We start from the raw sequence: 13,950 nt of genomic DNA, 5'->3' as shown, positions 1-13,950 counted from the left end.
ATCTATCTATCTACTTCTATCGAAATTTTCAAGCACTCGTGCCTCCTATTTGGAAGACCCCTTCAACCGCAACTTCTTCAACTTGTTTTTCATTCCGTTCAATCCGTCAAATCTTCTAATCTTTTCAACTTTCCTTGCATCTTTTTCCATTTATTTTATTTTATGTTTCTTATCATTTTTTGTTTCATAATTTGATTATTATTTGTACTTGGGTTGGGTTCGGCTACTATCCAGTTCACTCATCCCCTGGCATTTTTAGCTTCGGCCCAACCCATTAGTCCATCTCCATAATATGGTAAAGACAAAAGTACTTACCACGTTCGCGGTCCCATAGGGCCACGTATACAAAATAAACGTAATTGCTTCGCTCTCTCGCGAGTGCATACGATACGAAGCCACGGATAGACAGAGAGAGACACAGAGAGGTGAGCCCCCGGCCGATCCAGAATTTTAGTGCCAATTACCACTTACATTTGATACTTTCGCATTGTTTCAATTCATCTTGCTGTAATCAATAACTGAAATTGTGGAGTAAATCTGTCTGATGCATCGATCTGGCTGTTTATTTCTCCATCTCTAGGTGCTCGAACTGTTGAAATTCTGAACTTGATTTTGTGTAATTAGAGCAATGGACCATGCTGAGCTCACCACCGAACAGGTTCGTCCTACTTCCGATCACTTGTTGCCGTACTTTCCATGGGAATTGGGAATTACAATTCGCAAATCTCATCTTTGGATCTGTCTGTTTTGTTTTGTTTTGTCGATGAAGCTGTTTGATTTCCCATTTTTTCCTTGTCAAGGTTTTGAATAGGGACATCCCATGGGAGACTTACATGACCACTAAACTCATCACTGGAACCTGCCTTCAGCTCTTGAGGCGCTACGATAAAAGATCCGAGAGCTACAGATCACAGCTTCTCGATGATGTAATTCCGCCCACTGCTCCTTCCTTGTCTGTTTTCTTTTGCTTTTCTTTATTTGTACATTCATCCCACATCCATGTTGCTCGATGCTGCCTGGCTTCATTCCATGCTTTGCTTTTCCTTAATCTTAGTGGAGATATCTTCTGGATTGGCTGAAAAAGATTGATTTTTCTTTGTCTTCTGGTTTGTTTCTCACAATGATGTTGGCAAGCTGTTCAAATGTGGCAGGATGGCCCTGCTTATGTTCAAATGTTCGTTGGCATTTTACGTGATATTTTCAAGGAAGAAACGGTGGAGTATGTCCTTGCTTTAATTGATGAAGTGCTTACAGGTACCAAATCGGAACATCTTGTGGATTAAAGATTGCGCGCCTTTTCATAAATCCATAACCTTTTCTCTTTTCTATTTTTAGCTAACCCAAAAAGAGCAAGATTGTTCCATGATAGTAGTCTTGTTGATAAAGATATCTATGAGCCTTTCTTGAGGTCAGCACATATTTACCAATTCTGTGACACCCTAAGTAATCGTTTTGTCTGTGCAAAGAAAAAAAAAAAAAAAAAAAACCACCGCGTTTCTTTTCAGGTTGCTCTGGAAGAGTAATTGGTTCATACAAGAGAAGAGCTGTAAGATACTTGCTTTAATAGTGAGGTACTCAAACATGACACACATCTAAAGTGAAATTCAAATATTTAAAGAATCAATAGAGTGCAGTTTATTTTCATTAATGTTTCTCTTTTAATATAGTGCCAGGCCAAAACTCCAAGATGGCTCTTCTGCAAATGGAGAAGCCTCAAATTCAAAGAGAAAAATAACTACTATTGATGATGTATTGAAAGGATTGGTGGAATGGCTGTGTGCACAGGTATGCTTTCAGCTTGGGGTTACACGTTCTACGAAATGCAATAGAGTACTTTAAAAGTTGTCGGACCAGTGATTTCCCCATTTCCTCAAATTTAATCAATTATTCTGTTGATGTCGCAGCTATCGCTTAGTGGTTATCATTTTGGATGATATTGGTTGTCTAAACATGCTTCTTATGGTATATGTAATTGCAGTTGAAGAAGCCTTCCCATCCCAGTCGTGGTATCCCAACTGCCATCAATTGCCTTGCAACCTTACTAAAGGAACCTGTAGTTAGATCTTCCTTTGTTCAATTAGATGGGGTGAAGTTGCTTGTTCCCTTAATTTCTCCAGCTTCCACCCAACAATCTATTCAGGTAACTCTTATTGTAGACAGCTTCCATATTAGTTTCTTGACTTTGTGATTTTCTTTTTTTGACAATATATTTTGTTTCAAACAGCTTCTTTATGAAACATGTCTATGCATCTGGCTCTTATCTTATTATGAACCTGCAATTGAGTACTTGGCTACTTCTAGAGCTCTACCACGACTGATAGAAGTTGTAAAGAGTTCCACAAAGGAGAAGGTGAGGATCTTGCCTTCCGGGATGCTATATTGTTTCATTCAAGATTAATTTGTGTATACTTGTCCGTGTTAAACTTGTCCTTATAACAGAGGTGTACATGTAAATGCATCTTTTATTTGTAATATGGGTTTGGTTATTTGTGGTAGGTTGTCAGAGTTGTTGTTTTGACCCTGAGGAACTTGCTCTCAAAAGGGACGTTTGGTGCTCAAATGGTGGACCTTGGACTGCCACAAATCGTTCAGAGTTTGAAAGCACAAGCATGGAGTGATGAGGTGAAAAACCGAGAGACTGTATGCTTCTTTTGATAGTCTGCATTTTATGTGGTCGGACCAAAAGGACGGCATTCAGACTAACTTGGTATAACAAGTTAAATGAAAGGAACCAACTTGCTCGTGGAGCTATTGTTGTCCTTGTACATGCGTTCTTTTAAATTATAAATCATTGGTGCGGTTTCCCTAATGAAATGAAGTTTCTTGTAGGATCTCCTGGAGGGATTAAATCAACTGGAAGAAGGTATGAAGGATAACATCAAGAAATTAAGTTCTTTTGACAAGTATAAGCAAGAAGTCCTCCTTGGCCATCTTGACTGGTCACCCATGCACAAGGATCCAATATTCTGGCGAGAGAATATTACCAATTTTGAAGAGAACGACTTTCAGGTACTATTTTGTTTCTTGCCCAAGATTTCTCTCTTCTAATTTGCTAGTGTTTCTCCTTTTATGGAAGAAATTAGATTATTTGCTTAATGGCTGGTGTTGTATACTTTATTTCTGGGTTCTATTGGGCTTAGTTAATTCAGTGGGGCTGAACTAATCCTTGAAATTATTTGTCCCATAAGATGTGTCTCCGATGTTGTGTTGTTATTAATCGCAATAGGGTATCTGTCATGAGTCCTAGGTTTATAGCTAAAACTTGGTAGTAGCTACTTTGAGCGTGCACACAGAGACACATGCTAATGCATATGGGATTATGGTTACTGGACTACTCAAGGTGTTTCATGTGTTTTGTTAGTTTTTCCTGGATAGCTTTGTTTTCCGAGACACTGTTGGATTACATTCCATGGAAAAGTGGTAGTGAATTGGGTCCATTTACTTGGTTCTAAAGGCAGTATTAAATTATATGCAGAAAGTAATTGCAGATCTTTTGAAGAAACTCGTGGCTCTCGTAGAACTAATGATGCATGACCTTGTCTTGCAGATTCTTAGAGTCCTGATTACTATCTTGGACACATCCAGTGATCCTAGGGCTTTGGCCGTAGCCTGCTTTGATATCTCACAGTTTGTCCAGCAGCATCCGGCTGGAAGAGTCATAGTGACGGACCTCAAGGCCAAGGAACGCGTGATGAAACTGATGGATCATGAGAGTGCCGAGGTCACCAAAAATGCCCTGCTATGTATCCAAAGGCTTTTCCTAGGTGCCAAGTATGCGAGCTTTTTGCAGGCTTAGAGATGCATTCCTTTGAATGGCGGAGCAATGAGGGAGCGTTTTAGTCTAAATGGTATTGTCCTCCAAAAGAGATGTTTATGAAGGAAGGGCAGGGGTGTCTCTGTCACAGTAGTAGTAGTGGTTTACATATTTATGTGTTTGAGTACTACATTTTATAGGGCTGTCTGGTTATTTGAAAATTCATTTGTTGCTGTGTTTTTTTAGCTTTCTTGGTTGGTACTTGGTACTGAGCTATAGACTAAAATAAATTCCATCTGTAACCCTGCTGGGGAAATAAAATAAACTCTCTGTATTCAGCAGTCATGTTTGTTGTGGAGATTTTCGTTCCTTAATACTTCTACCTAAATGGGTCCGTCCATTGGACCGACTGACAATTATTAACAATGGCAGGGACGCATGACCAGTTGGCCAACCAGGCGTTTCACTTGGTTGAATTATTTATTTGAGAACAACTTGCGGTATAAATTCGCATGGCGTCAGCTGCCAATGAAACAAAACATATGGACTGCCAGTAATTTTTAGATGAGGTTCGGATGCAACAAATTGGATGATAACAACGCCTGGTTGGGTTGACAACACGTTTCTTTGTCACACGCAAAGAAAAAGGGTGTCCATGTCAATTATCTCCTTTGGTTTGGGATTGCCACCATATAGATCTTCTCGGAGAGAGATGAGAGATGGAGAAAAAAGAGTGAGAGGGAGAGGAAGGAGCATAAGGGAAAGGTATGCAAGAGGTGTAAAGAAAGTTACAGAGTCTCCTCTAACACCTCTTCCTCATGCCGCTTCCACCCTTCTTTCTTCGTCTGTCGCCGTCATGACGACCAGAAAAGGTACAACTCTGAACTCTCTCTCTCTCTCTCTCTCTCTCTCTCCCCATTCCAATGTGTTGTCCTGAGTTCTTTTTTACTGTAATTAATTTCGTTGAATATCGATCTTTGATTAGTGTAGTGGATGGATGGAGTGAGAATTTTTGAGTCATTGTTTAACTAACTGGTGGATGCCAAAGAGAGAGAGGGGGGGGGGGGGGGGGGGGGGGAGAGAAATTGCTCTCCAATAACTATGATTCTATCTTTCCTAGGGTCTGGTATATTTGATTAATTAGAAAACACACCTTAACTTGATTGATGTTTTATTATTCTTTATTGAATTGAAGGTACTATGAATTGGGACCCAACGATCCACCATACGCTGCTAAGTTCTACGACTGTTGTGGGGCTGAGGATCCTGAGGCATCCGGCTGCACTACCAGTTTCCATGTTTCATATGATAACGATTGAACCATGTAATATCTCTCTTCTAAGTTTCATCATTTCATTCAGTCTTGCTCTTGCACTCTAATCAAGTTTCTCTATCTCCATTCTCCAATAATCTCATCTCTTTTATATAAAAATGAAGTTGATGCATAATTGTTAATGTCTCTGTTTGCATGTTTGTTTCATGGGATGATGGTTTCTATATATGGTTTAGATTACTGCAACTCAGATCAAGTTGGAAGAAAAACAATGTTATGTAAACAAAATAAAGGAGGACACAGGACGGGGATATCTGGGCTGGTTGGTTGTTGGTTGGATGTAAGATTGTTACCTTACCTGTTGACAAATCTAATTGAACTAAATCGTAGTCGACGAATCAAATCGAATATGATTCTCCGATTCAAACAGTTGACCGCTGGAATCCAATTTGGATAATATATTTTCTTTTTCCGTTGACGAGGTTGGAGAGACAGAGTAAAGAGAGAAGGCTTGTCAGCGGCGAGAGGGGTGGTTTCTGCGGCTGATGGCGGTGAGGCAATCGGCGGCTCGTGTGCATTGCGAAGTCGAAGAGAGAAGGGAAAGAATTATTATTTGTTTTAATGTTTAATATTTATTTGATGGGCCGGTGGCGTGCCACACTAGTATCAGTTAACAACACACTTAGCGGAAAGGCTAACGGAAGTATGAATTTGTGAGAAAAACGTAATTTTAGGTATAAAAGTGAGATAAAAAGATTAAGAGTAGCAAAGTGTTAATTTCATGATACTTTAAGGGTAGTAAAATGAGAACTTCTCCCTTTACAGGGTGAGAGGCATTTAACCCACTATATTATTGTAAATAATGGCAGCTTTTCTGGAATGGATATTATGCATGGAGATGGAGATGGAATGTTGAGTCCAGCTAGCTATTTAAGGAGGATGACTGGAGGAGGTTATTGATTCTCTCGGCCTCTCAGGCCAAGGCGTAATTAGGCTGGCATTGCCAATTAATGCAACGCAATACAATAGCCTCTGTTACATGTTTATGCGTATATAATATAATACAGGAAATTTTGAAGGAAAGAGATTTTCGTTTTTTTTCTTTATAAAAACAAGAATTAGTTGCAGGGTTAACATCAGTATCGAATTTTAACAATTTCAACTTTTTATTTTTCAAGCTGCACATCATAGATCATTCTTGCAAAATATTAGCCAAATTGGAAATATTTAAGACATCTAATTAAGTTCAAAGAAATTGACGAACACTTTGTTTTATAAGAAACAATGATATTTTAACGTGATAATTAAATAGTTACATGATTTCAGATTAAATTGAATTTTTGTAAGGATGATCTATGAATCGAGACTTACAAATAGAAAGTTCAGATCATTGAAATTCGACGTGATGTGAGTCCTACAACTAGTCTTCATTTTTTCGCAAAAATGGGGATCCTTTTGGTTAAAGTGTCTGATATACTATAATATAGTATAAGATTAAGTACCTTAAACTCTCCAATCTTTTAGTGTCGTTTCAAATTAATCTCAACCTTATTAAACATTTCAAACAAGTACTTAATCTATTAAAAATGTCACATCCGTTAAGCATAGTTAAAAATTTGTTAAATGGACTAGGTTTTACTTTATCTCCAAAATCAATAGAACGATCACCACCATCCCCATCAAGCCATTACCTCCAAACACACGCAAAACCATTAACTTCACCTTACAACCTTTTTATTTGTTTGATCAAGCATAGATTTTGTTAGATTAGATGTTAGATTAGTCATCGACGAGATTCGAACTCACATCGTTATGCAAGAGCTCAATGCCTTTCCGCCACTGTGATAAAAACCTACTTGCCTTCACCTTACAACTCGAGCAGCCAACATCGAATAAAAGGTCACGAAAGTTGCTAAAATAATATGGACTACCATGATACGGCTACCACCGTACCTCTTCCTCCCCATTCCCTTTCTTCTTCCATTACCACCGCCATGTCTTCCAAGTCCAAGTCTCTTAATTCTCTCTCTCTCTCTCTCTGAGACTAAGATGAAGATCTGGTGTTTTCGGATTTGATGTATGTCCTTTTCAATTGATTTCGGATTTTTCTTCTCCATTTCCCGATTAGTGGGCTAGGGATTTGCTTTTATTACAACACTTGATCCTTTTTTGTCTCCTCTCTTCTCTTCTCTTCGGAAAAGGATCATCGCTGGATCCTTTTGCTGAGGATCTTAGGCCATCTCCAACCGAAGGGTCTAGAAGGCCAGAGGGTCGAAAATAACCCGAAAACCGTCTCCAACTGAGGGCTAGGCTAGATGGCTAGTGGGCCCCACGGAATCTGAAAGGGCCAAAGGGCTGGCTGGTCGGAAAATAGAGCAATCATGTCGGTTATAACCGACAGGAATGCTTAAACAAAAATTTGAATCCAACAACTAGTTGACTAGTCATTGTATTCATTTTTTTTTTTTTTTTTGGTTTTTTGGGACAATTTTTATTTTTTTTAATTCTTAAAAATTCTATTTTTTTCCCTATAAATACCTAAACCATTCATTAAATTTAAGTTCTAATTTTTTTGGTTTTTTGGGCCAATTACCGTTGTAGTTTTTAAATTTAAATAATAAAATATGTTTGGCCCTATGACCCTTTGGCCCTCAGTTGGAGACGGTTTTTTGTGACAAGGCTAAAACAAGCCATATGACCCTCGGTTGGAGATGGAGGCAAATATGACCATGTACTGTTCATTAAAATATTAATATCTTAGAGGGTCAGAGGGTTAAAACGAGCCCTCTGGCCAGCCCTCGGTTGGAGATGGCTTTAGGGATTTCGTGATTGGAAACGTTTCGTATATCGTGAGGTCAGAAATCATTTTAAAATTTAAAATTAAATGTAAATAGTACTTAACGAAAACTGACTACACGATGTACGATAAAGGTCGTGATCACGAAGTCCCTAGAATATGATCCTTTTCCCTTCTCATCAACTCAAAAATCTAATATTTGCTTGTAACCCAACAAAAAAAAAATCTGATATTTGCTCCAATTTTCAACCTTTTACTTTCGTTGGTTCTATATTGGTTGGTTATTTTCCACCTGGGTTGTACTTATTTTCTTAATTCTTGATCCTCATATTAGTTATTCCTTCAATTCTTTGATTTTTATCCATATTTCGTTGGATCTGTTGTTGAACAACTTATGCCTTACTTTCACATATTATTTACATTTACATTCTGTGTGCGCGCGCGCGCGTGTTTGGTTATAAATTTCCAAATTTTGTGGCAGATCCATCTCTTCTTTGCTCGATTATGTTTGCATTCAATAATATGGCTTCTTCTTGTTGATATACTGTATCTGATACTCCTTAAAAAAGCATCACCAGCAGCAACCCTTCCCCCTCGTGTTAGTAAATTCAGCTGGGGAGTTGTTAAATCCGAATCCGTTTCTCCTTCTCCTTTGCAAAATTCTCGCCTTTCAGTTGATCGTACCCCGCGCTCTGTCAACTCCAAGCCTGCTGTTGAGCGTTGCTCACCCAAGATCACTACCCCCACCCCCACCCCACTTGATGTGAGTTTACTTTTACCAACTACACCTGTTTGTAGTCTTGTATTTTCTTTTTTGGTACTACATTTCATTTAGTTCCTTTGAACTTATTACAGCAAACGTAAATGATGAAATCAGTCCTTATTTGCGTATTTTGATCCACATTGTTGATTTATATTATTTTCAGAACCAACCGATACGGGTTGCAAAGGGATCAGAAACTCATTTAGGTCTTGTTCAAGAAGATCTGAAGAAGGCAAAGGAGCAGATTGTTCTGATTGAGAAAGAGAAGTAAAAAACAATTGACGAATTGAAAGAAGCGCAGAAAGTGGCCGATGAGGCACATGAGAAACTCAGAAAGGCTTTGGTGGCTCAAAAGCGAGCCGAGGACAATTCTGAAATTGAGAAGTTTCGCGCTGTTGAGTTGGAGCAGGCAGGAATGGAAGCATCGCAAAAGAAGGAAGAGGAATGGGTGAAAGAGCTTGAAGTTGTGAGGAACTAACATGCTTTGGACGTATCCACTATACTCTCTACCACTCAGAAACTTCAAAGGGTGAAGCAAGAATTGACCATGACCTGTGATGCCAAAAATCTGGCACTGGCTCATGCTGATGATGCAACCAAGATTGTTGAGATTCATGCCAATAAGGTGGAGATTCTTTAAGCCGAGTTGACTCAGTTAAGGGCCTTGCTAGATGCAAAACTTGAAACAGAGGCTAGCGAGAGCAGCAAGGTTAGCCTTATATCGGAGGTAGACTATCTCAAACCAGAACTTGAGAAATCAAAAGGTTACGGGAGAGAGATTGACAGAGAAAGAGGCTTTCATTGAACAGCTCAACATTGAGCTAGAATCAGCCAAGATGGCTGAATCTTATGCACGTAGTGTAGTTGAGGAGCGCAAAATTAGGGTTGAACAATTAGAGATGCAGGTTGAAGAAGCAAATAAGTTGGAGAGGTCTGCATCAGAATCTTTGGATTCAGTCATGAAACAACTCGAGGGAAACATTGAGTTGTTGCATGATGCAGAATCTGAAATTTTTGCTCATAAAGGGAAGGTGAGGTTACTGGAAATTACAATTGGAAGACATAGAGGGGATCTTGAGGATCAGAACTTTGTCTTGAGATGGCCAAAAAAGAAAAATATGAAATGACAAAAAGAGTTGAGTCACTTAAGTCTGAGCTTGAAACTTTGAAGGAGGAGAAAACGCAGGCTTTAAGCAATGAGAAGCTTGCCACATCCAATATCAAACCCTATTAGAAGAGAAAAACAAACTCATAAATGATTTGGAAAATCCTAGGGATAAAAAAGAGAAGAGCAAGAAAGCAATGGAAAGCTTAGCTTCAGCCTTACATGAAGTCTCCACCGAAGCAAGAAAAGCCAAAGAAAAACTGCTGTCTAATCAAGCTGAGTATGAGAGTAATGAGTTGCAGATAGAAGACCTGAAAATGGTCTTGAAAGCAACCAACGAAAAGTATGAAGGCATGCTTGATGATGCAAAACACGAAATGTATCTTGTTACAAGTAACCATGAACAATGCAAGACCGAGTTTAAAATCGCAAAGGCTGACTGGGAGGAGAAAGAACTTCACTTGGCGAATTGTGTGAAACATTCAGAAGAAGAAATCTCTTTGAAGGAAAAAGAAATAAACAGGCTGCTAAATTTGCTCACAAAATCCAATGAAGAAGCTTGTGCTTTGAAGGACGGAGAAGCCCAGTTGAAAGATAGCTTGAAGGAAGTTGAATATGAAGTTATCTTCTTGTAGGAAGCTCTTGCAGAAGCAAAGGCTGAGAACATTGAACTAAAGGAAAGCATATTGAACGAAGAGAACGAGTTCCAGTGCATTGTTAATGAAAAAGATGAGCTCAGAGACAAGGAGGCAGCTTCTATTGAAAATATTGAGGAATTGTCTAGATTACTGGAGGATGGTGTGGCGGATAAGCGTGGCAAGGAAAATGGTGAGCTAACAGATAGTGAGATAGACTATGATTTGCCTCCAAGGGTAGTTGAATTCTATGAAGAGAATGGGCATGGACGATAAGAGAAACCAGGAATGGAGCTTGCACCAAGTCCATGAGGAAAACTCACGGGAAGAGAATAATAATGTTGTCAGCAATGGCAAGGCTGAGGAAAGCTAGAACATGTTTTATTAGAAATGTGTAGAATGTAGATCATCCATCGTATCTTTTGAAAAGAATATAACTGATAATGTAAAGCTTTTTTTTTCCCCATCATTTTTCATGATAATAAGCGCATGAAAAAGTTCGAAATTCGTGATAGTTGAATATTAGCATTTATCCGGATCAAGCCACCACCCCATATTAACACTTTCTTATGCACTCAAATCAAATTAAAACGCACGTCAATAAATATGCACCGATAGAAAAAGACACAAAAATAAATAAAAATAAAAAGAGCGCGTTAACCAAAGGAAGAAAGCGGTCATTATCTCCAATCTATTGTCGGTCCTCCCCCGACACTTGAAATTACTGATGAGTCCTTTACCCTTCCCAAAGTCTAACTACTACTTTCACCAAAATCAGACGAACGCGGCGAAGAAATTAGAAGCTTCATAAAAATCTCACGAGTCAGAAATTTAGAATTCAGAATTGAGAGAGTGTATCGAATCGAATCGAGAGGATGTGGTTAGAGATCATCTGCGGGCTGATAATATACCAGTTGTACAGGTGGTTCGTCTCCTCCGATGACGACGACGTCTTGGACCTGGAGACCTCTGATTCCAAGGCTCTCTTCTCCGTCGGTGACAGGCTGGCCAAGCTTTACGGCGGTAAGGTCTACGTCGGCCTTCGCATTCCCGATGCTGATACCGCTTCCCCTCAGACTATCGATTTGGTCCTCGTCTCCGAAGGGTAACCCCTAAACTAAACCCTCCTGACTCTATTTTTATTTTCAATTGTTTTTCTTTTTTCTATCTATTATGCTGATGGATGAATCTATCTGTTGTTCGTCTTCGTTTGCTTGTGTTTTTTCTTTACAAAAAATCAAATTCAAAATAATAAAAATAAAAAAAAGGGAGGCAGCGGTCGTGAGTGTAAAGAATTTATCAGGATTAGTTTCAGTGAATGCGGATGGCAGCTGGGTTTGTGAGGGCTACAGTAGTAATCACAAGGCACAGCACCTACCTGATCCTGTAAGACCCTTCTTCTTCCCTTCCCTTAATTTAGCATTTTTTTTCTTCTCCTCCTAAGTCCTAGCAAGCATCTTCATTGCTGCCTGCCAATGTGTTTGTGTGGCCTGTTAAATGCAATCACGAATCATTTGTAACCAGGTAATACTTTGATTCAAAGGTTTATTTCATGACTTACCAGTGCACGGTTTGCATTCTCTATACCCTTTTCTGTATGCATTCCATTTTCGTAGACAATGGCGGCATGGATATTCATTTGTGATCATTTAGTATAACATCTACGGCCCTATCTAGTATCTATCACGTAAATAAGGAATTTGGAATTTGGTCTTTACTTTTCTATCCTCATTTTTTCTACTTTTCAGGTGTTGGAGACCAAAAAACAAGCTTCAATTCTTGAATCATATTTAGAACAAAGAGGAGTTGCTTTACCACAAGGATATTTGTCTTGCAAAGTAATCCTTTCCAATCCAAAAGTTTGGTACGCCCTGGAATCCTCTCATGTTTTCAATTGCTCATTATTACTTGGTCTACTAGTGAACAAAGACTGATTTCTGAACATTTCTTGAACTATCAAAAGAGTGGGGGGGGTGGGAGATGGTGGCTGGCTTTAAGAGGTTTTGACATGTAGGTGTAGATATATGTGGTTGAGAGGTATTGACGTTTAAAGCCATGCATTGCAAATTGTTTTTAAGAAGGAATTTTAGGATGGTGCAATTGCCCTTCGAATCTAATTACTTTTCATGCTAATAACATTTCTTACTTTTTTTGTGTATCGAAGTCTTAGTGTCTTACTTATATGTATTTATTTTTCTGTAGTACCATTCAATCAAGCAATTTTCCATCAGAAGTCGTAACCTATGACCAGTGGGTGCAGCTGAAACCAGAACCAAAAAACATGTTTTCTGGTTGGTTTAAAGGTGCCTTCCGTGGTGGAAAGAAAGAGATGCAAGAATCTGTGCATCAGAAGCTTGATTTCATTCTTAGTACAGCTCCAACGTGGGATAGGTTTGTTGCCCTTTACTTTCACAGTTTTCTGTTCAATTTTCCTCGGAATTGGGATTTGGTATTATCTTATAAGCCATGGTGAAGCCGGCTCAGAGCCAACCCCATATAATTCACAATTATGAAACTCAATACACACTACAACCACAGGAATAAATATATGGGTAAGCTGATATGTAAAATGTTAATGAACCAACTACGAAGAACTTAAGGGTCGAATTCCTTAACACTCGAGGCAAAGTCAGTGGGGATTTAGGCCTTTCTTTACTGTCCTGAGTCTAATCATTAAGTAATTTTTTCTATGCAAGTTGGAACTACAGAGAAATAGGCTGTTTGATACACAATGAATTCATTTATGTGGATGCTGTTTAGTGTTTTTTTTATTGGCCTGCAGGTTGGAGCTCAAAGGTAGTAAGTATGTTCTTGGAGAATTTCTAGAATTCAAGGGTAAGCAGGAAGATGTTCAGGCTTTGAAAAATATCAAAAGATCAAAAATTGGCCGCCTTGTAGTCCAAAAGACGAGCATGCTTGGATTTGGTAATTCCCCAAGTTCTTCTTCTCTCTCAGTTGAGTATTATTTATGCTGAAGTATATAAAACGATCGAGGATGCAAAGGCATACATCCTGATTGGAATTTTAAAAGCTTTGGAATAGACATTGCATTTAGCCACATGCTTAAATATTGGCCCCTTTGTTTGTGGCAGCCCCTTCGAGGCTTCAAGTTCTGTACTCGCCTCGTGATTATCGGAGCGAAGGAGCTTCAGCTTCTGAGTGGATGGAGGTAAATGTAAGGTCTAGTACAGAGGTCCTCTTCCAGCCAGAAAATTCTTCTAGAGTCCGCAAGTTTAAGCTCTCTTCGATCGTCTCTATGTCACTGAGTGCTTAAAGATTCCTCCTGCTGACTATGCATCTACAGATCTGCAGGTAGGAAAAAGTAGCCTTGAATTATGTGTGTAAATTATCTTGACTCTTGTACCGTTGTTGATTTGTTTTGGATATATGGGGCATATGGAAATGCTAATAGGAATTTGAGTTATGCATTAAATTGATTTGGAGGAAAAATACTTGGGTGCGACTGTAGAACTGTCATGTTGTTACTTATCCCATGTGTGAATTGTAACATCACATGGCAATGTCGCACCCAACTATTTCTCATTTTAGGCCATTGTGAAACTTGTGTTGAAGAATCAATGATATGGTATAAACTAGAAGGATCCAAACATGAGATGCTGCAT

The 13,950-nt window shown here is 38.9% G+C and overlaps 3 protein-coding genes and 1 pseudogene across 4 annotated transcripts; all 4 read left to right on the top strand.

Moving 5' to 3' along the window:
• The first annotated feature begins 278 nt into the window (after positions 1 to 278).
• On the top strand, positions 279 to 4,095 carry LOC137733897 (V-type proton ATPase subunit H). The gene is made up of 12 exons (XM_068473111.2): positions 279 to 425; positions 581 to 658; positions 801 to 926; positions 1,152 to 1,254; positions 1,336 to 1,408; positions 1,506 to 1,571; positions 1,668 to 1,785; positions 1,979 to 2,140; positions 2,225 to 2,350; positions 2,497 to 2,622; positions 2,830 to 3,009; positions 3,548 to 4,095. The coding sequence occupies exons 2-12, from the start codon at positions 629 to 631 to the stop codon at positions 3,794 to 3,796; spliced, it is 1,359 nt and encodes a 452-aa protein (XP_068329212.1). The 5' UTR covers positions 279 to 425; positions 581 to 628; the 3' UTR covers positions 3,797 to 4,095.
• Positions 4,096 to 4,179: 84 nt separating this feature from the next.
• On the top strand, positions 4,180 to 5,872 carry LOC148696066 (uncharacterized). The gene is made up of 4 exons (XM_088697462.1): positions 4,180 to 4,212; positions 4,451 to 4,626; positions 4,950 to 5,078; positions 5,264 to 5,872. The coding sequence occupies exons 1-3, from the start codon at positions 4,180 to 4,182 to the stop codon at positions 5,071 to 5,073; spliced, it is 333 nt and encodes a 110-aa protein (XP_088553588.1). The 3' UTR covers positions 5,074 to 5,078; positions 5,264 to 5,872.
• A 2,073-nt stretch (positions 5,873 to 7,945) lies between these two features.
• Positions 7,946 to 10,823, top strand: LOC137734592 (WEB family protein At3g02930, chloroplastic pseudogene; annotated as a pseudogene). The gene is made up of 3 exons (XR_015964459.1): positions 7,946 to 7,972; positions 8,306 to 8,587; positions 8,751 to 10,823. The product of XR_015964459.1 is annotated as a WEB family protein At3g02930, chloroplastic pseudogene (transcript).
• A 229-nt stretch (positions 10,824 to 11,052) lies between these two features.
• Positions 11,053 to 13,937, top strand: LOC137733955 (uncharacterized). Its single transcript, XM_068473176.2, has 6 exons — positions 11,053 to 11,432; positions 11,596 to 11,713; positions 12,076 to 12,191; positions 12,530 to 12,718; positions 13,110 to 13,252; positions 13,420 to 13,937. The coding sequence occupies exons 1-6, from the start codon at positions 11,203 to 11,205 to the stop codon at positions 13,599 to 13,601; spliced, it is 978 nt and encodes a 325-aa protein (XP_068329277.1). The 5' UTR covers positions 11,053 to 11,202; the 3' UTR covers positions 13,602 to 13,937.
• Positions 13,938 to 13,950: the final 13 nt, after the last annotated feature.

This window comes from Pyrus communis, chromosome 7 (genome assembly GCF_041283825.1).
Source record: "Pyrus communis isolate YQ-2024b chromosome 7, ASM4128382v1, whole genome shotgun sequence".
In the NCBI taxonomy this organism is placed as follows: domain Eukaryota; kingdom Viridiplantae; phylum Streptophyta; class Magnoliopsida; order Rosales; family Rosaceae; genus Pyrus; species Pyrus communis.
The sequence above is the reverse complement of the archived record's forward strand: the minus strand, read 5'-3'. Positions and strand labels throughout refer to the sequence as shown.

Coding starts and splice junctions, on each gene's coding strand:
- LOC137733897 (XM_068473111.2), top strand. CDS start 629: ATGGACCATGCTGAGCTCACCACCGAACAG. Junction 1,409..1,505: donor ATCTATGAGCCTTTCTTGAG/GTCAGCACATAT, acceptor GTTTCTTTTCAG/GTTGCTCTGGAAGAGTAATT. Junction 1,572..1,667: donor ATACTTGCTTTAATAGTGAG/GTACTCAAACAT, acceptor CTTTTAATATAG/TGCCAGGCCAAAACTCCAAG.
- LOC148696066 (XM_088697462.1), top strand. CDS start 4,180: ATGGCAGGGACGCATGACCAGTTGGCCAACCAG. Junction 4,213..4,450: donor ATGACCAGTTGGCCAACCAG/GCGTTTCACTTG, acceptor GCCACCATATAG/ATCTTCTCGGAGAGAGATGA. Junction 4,627..4,949: donor CGTCATGACGACCAGAAAAG/GTACAACTCTGA, acceptor ATTGAATTGAAG/GTACTATGAATTGGGACCCA.
- LOC137733955 (XM_068473176.2), top strand. CDS start 11,203: ATGTGGTTAGAGATCATCTGCGGGCTGATAATATACCAGTTGTACAGG. Junction 12,192..12,529: donor CTTTCCAATCCAAAAGTTTG/GTACGCCCTGGA, acceptor ATTTTTCTGTAG/TACCATTCAATCAAGCAATT. Junction 12,719..13,109: donor ACAGCTCCAACGTGGGATAG/GTTTGTTGCCCT, acceptor ATTGGCCTGCAG/GTTGGAGCTCAAAGGTAGTA.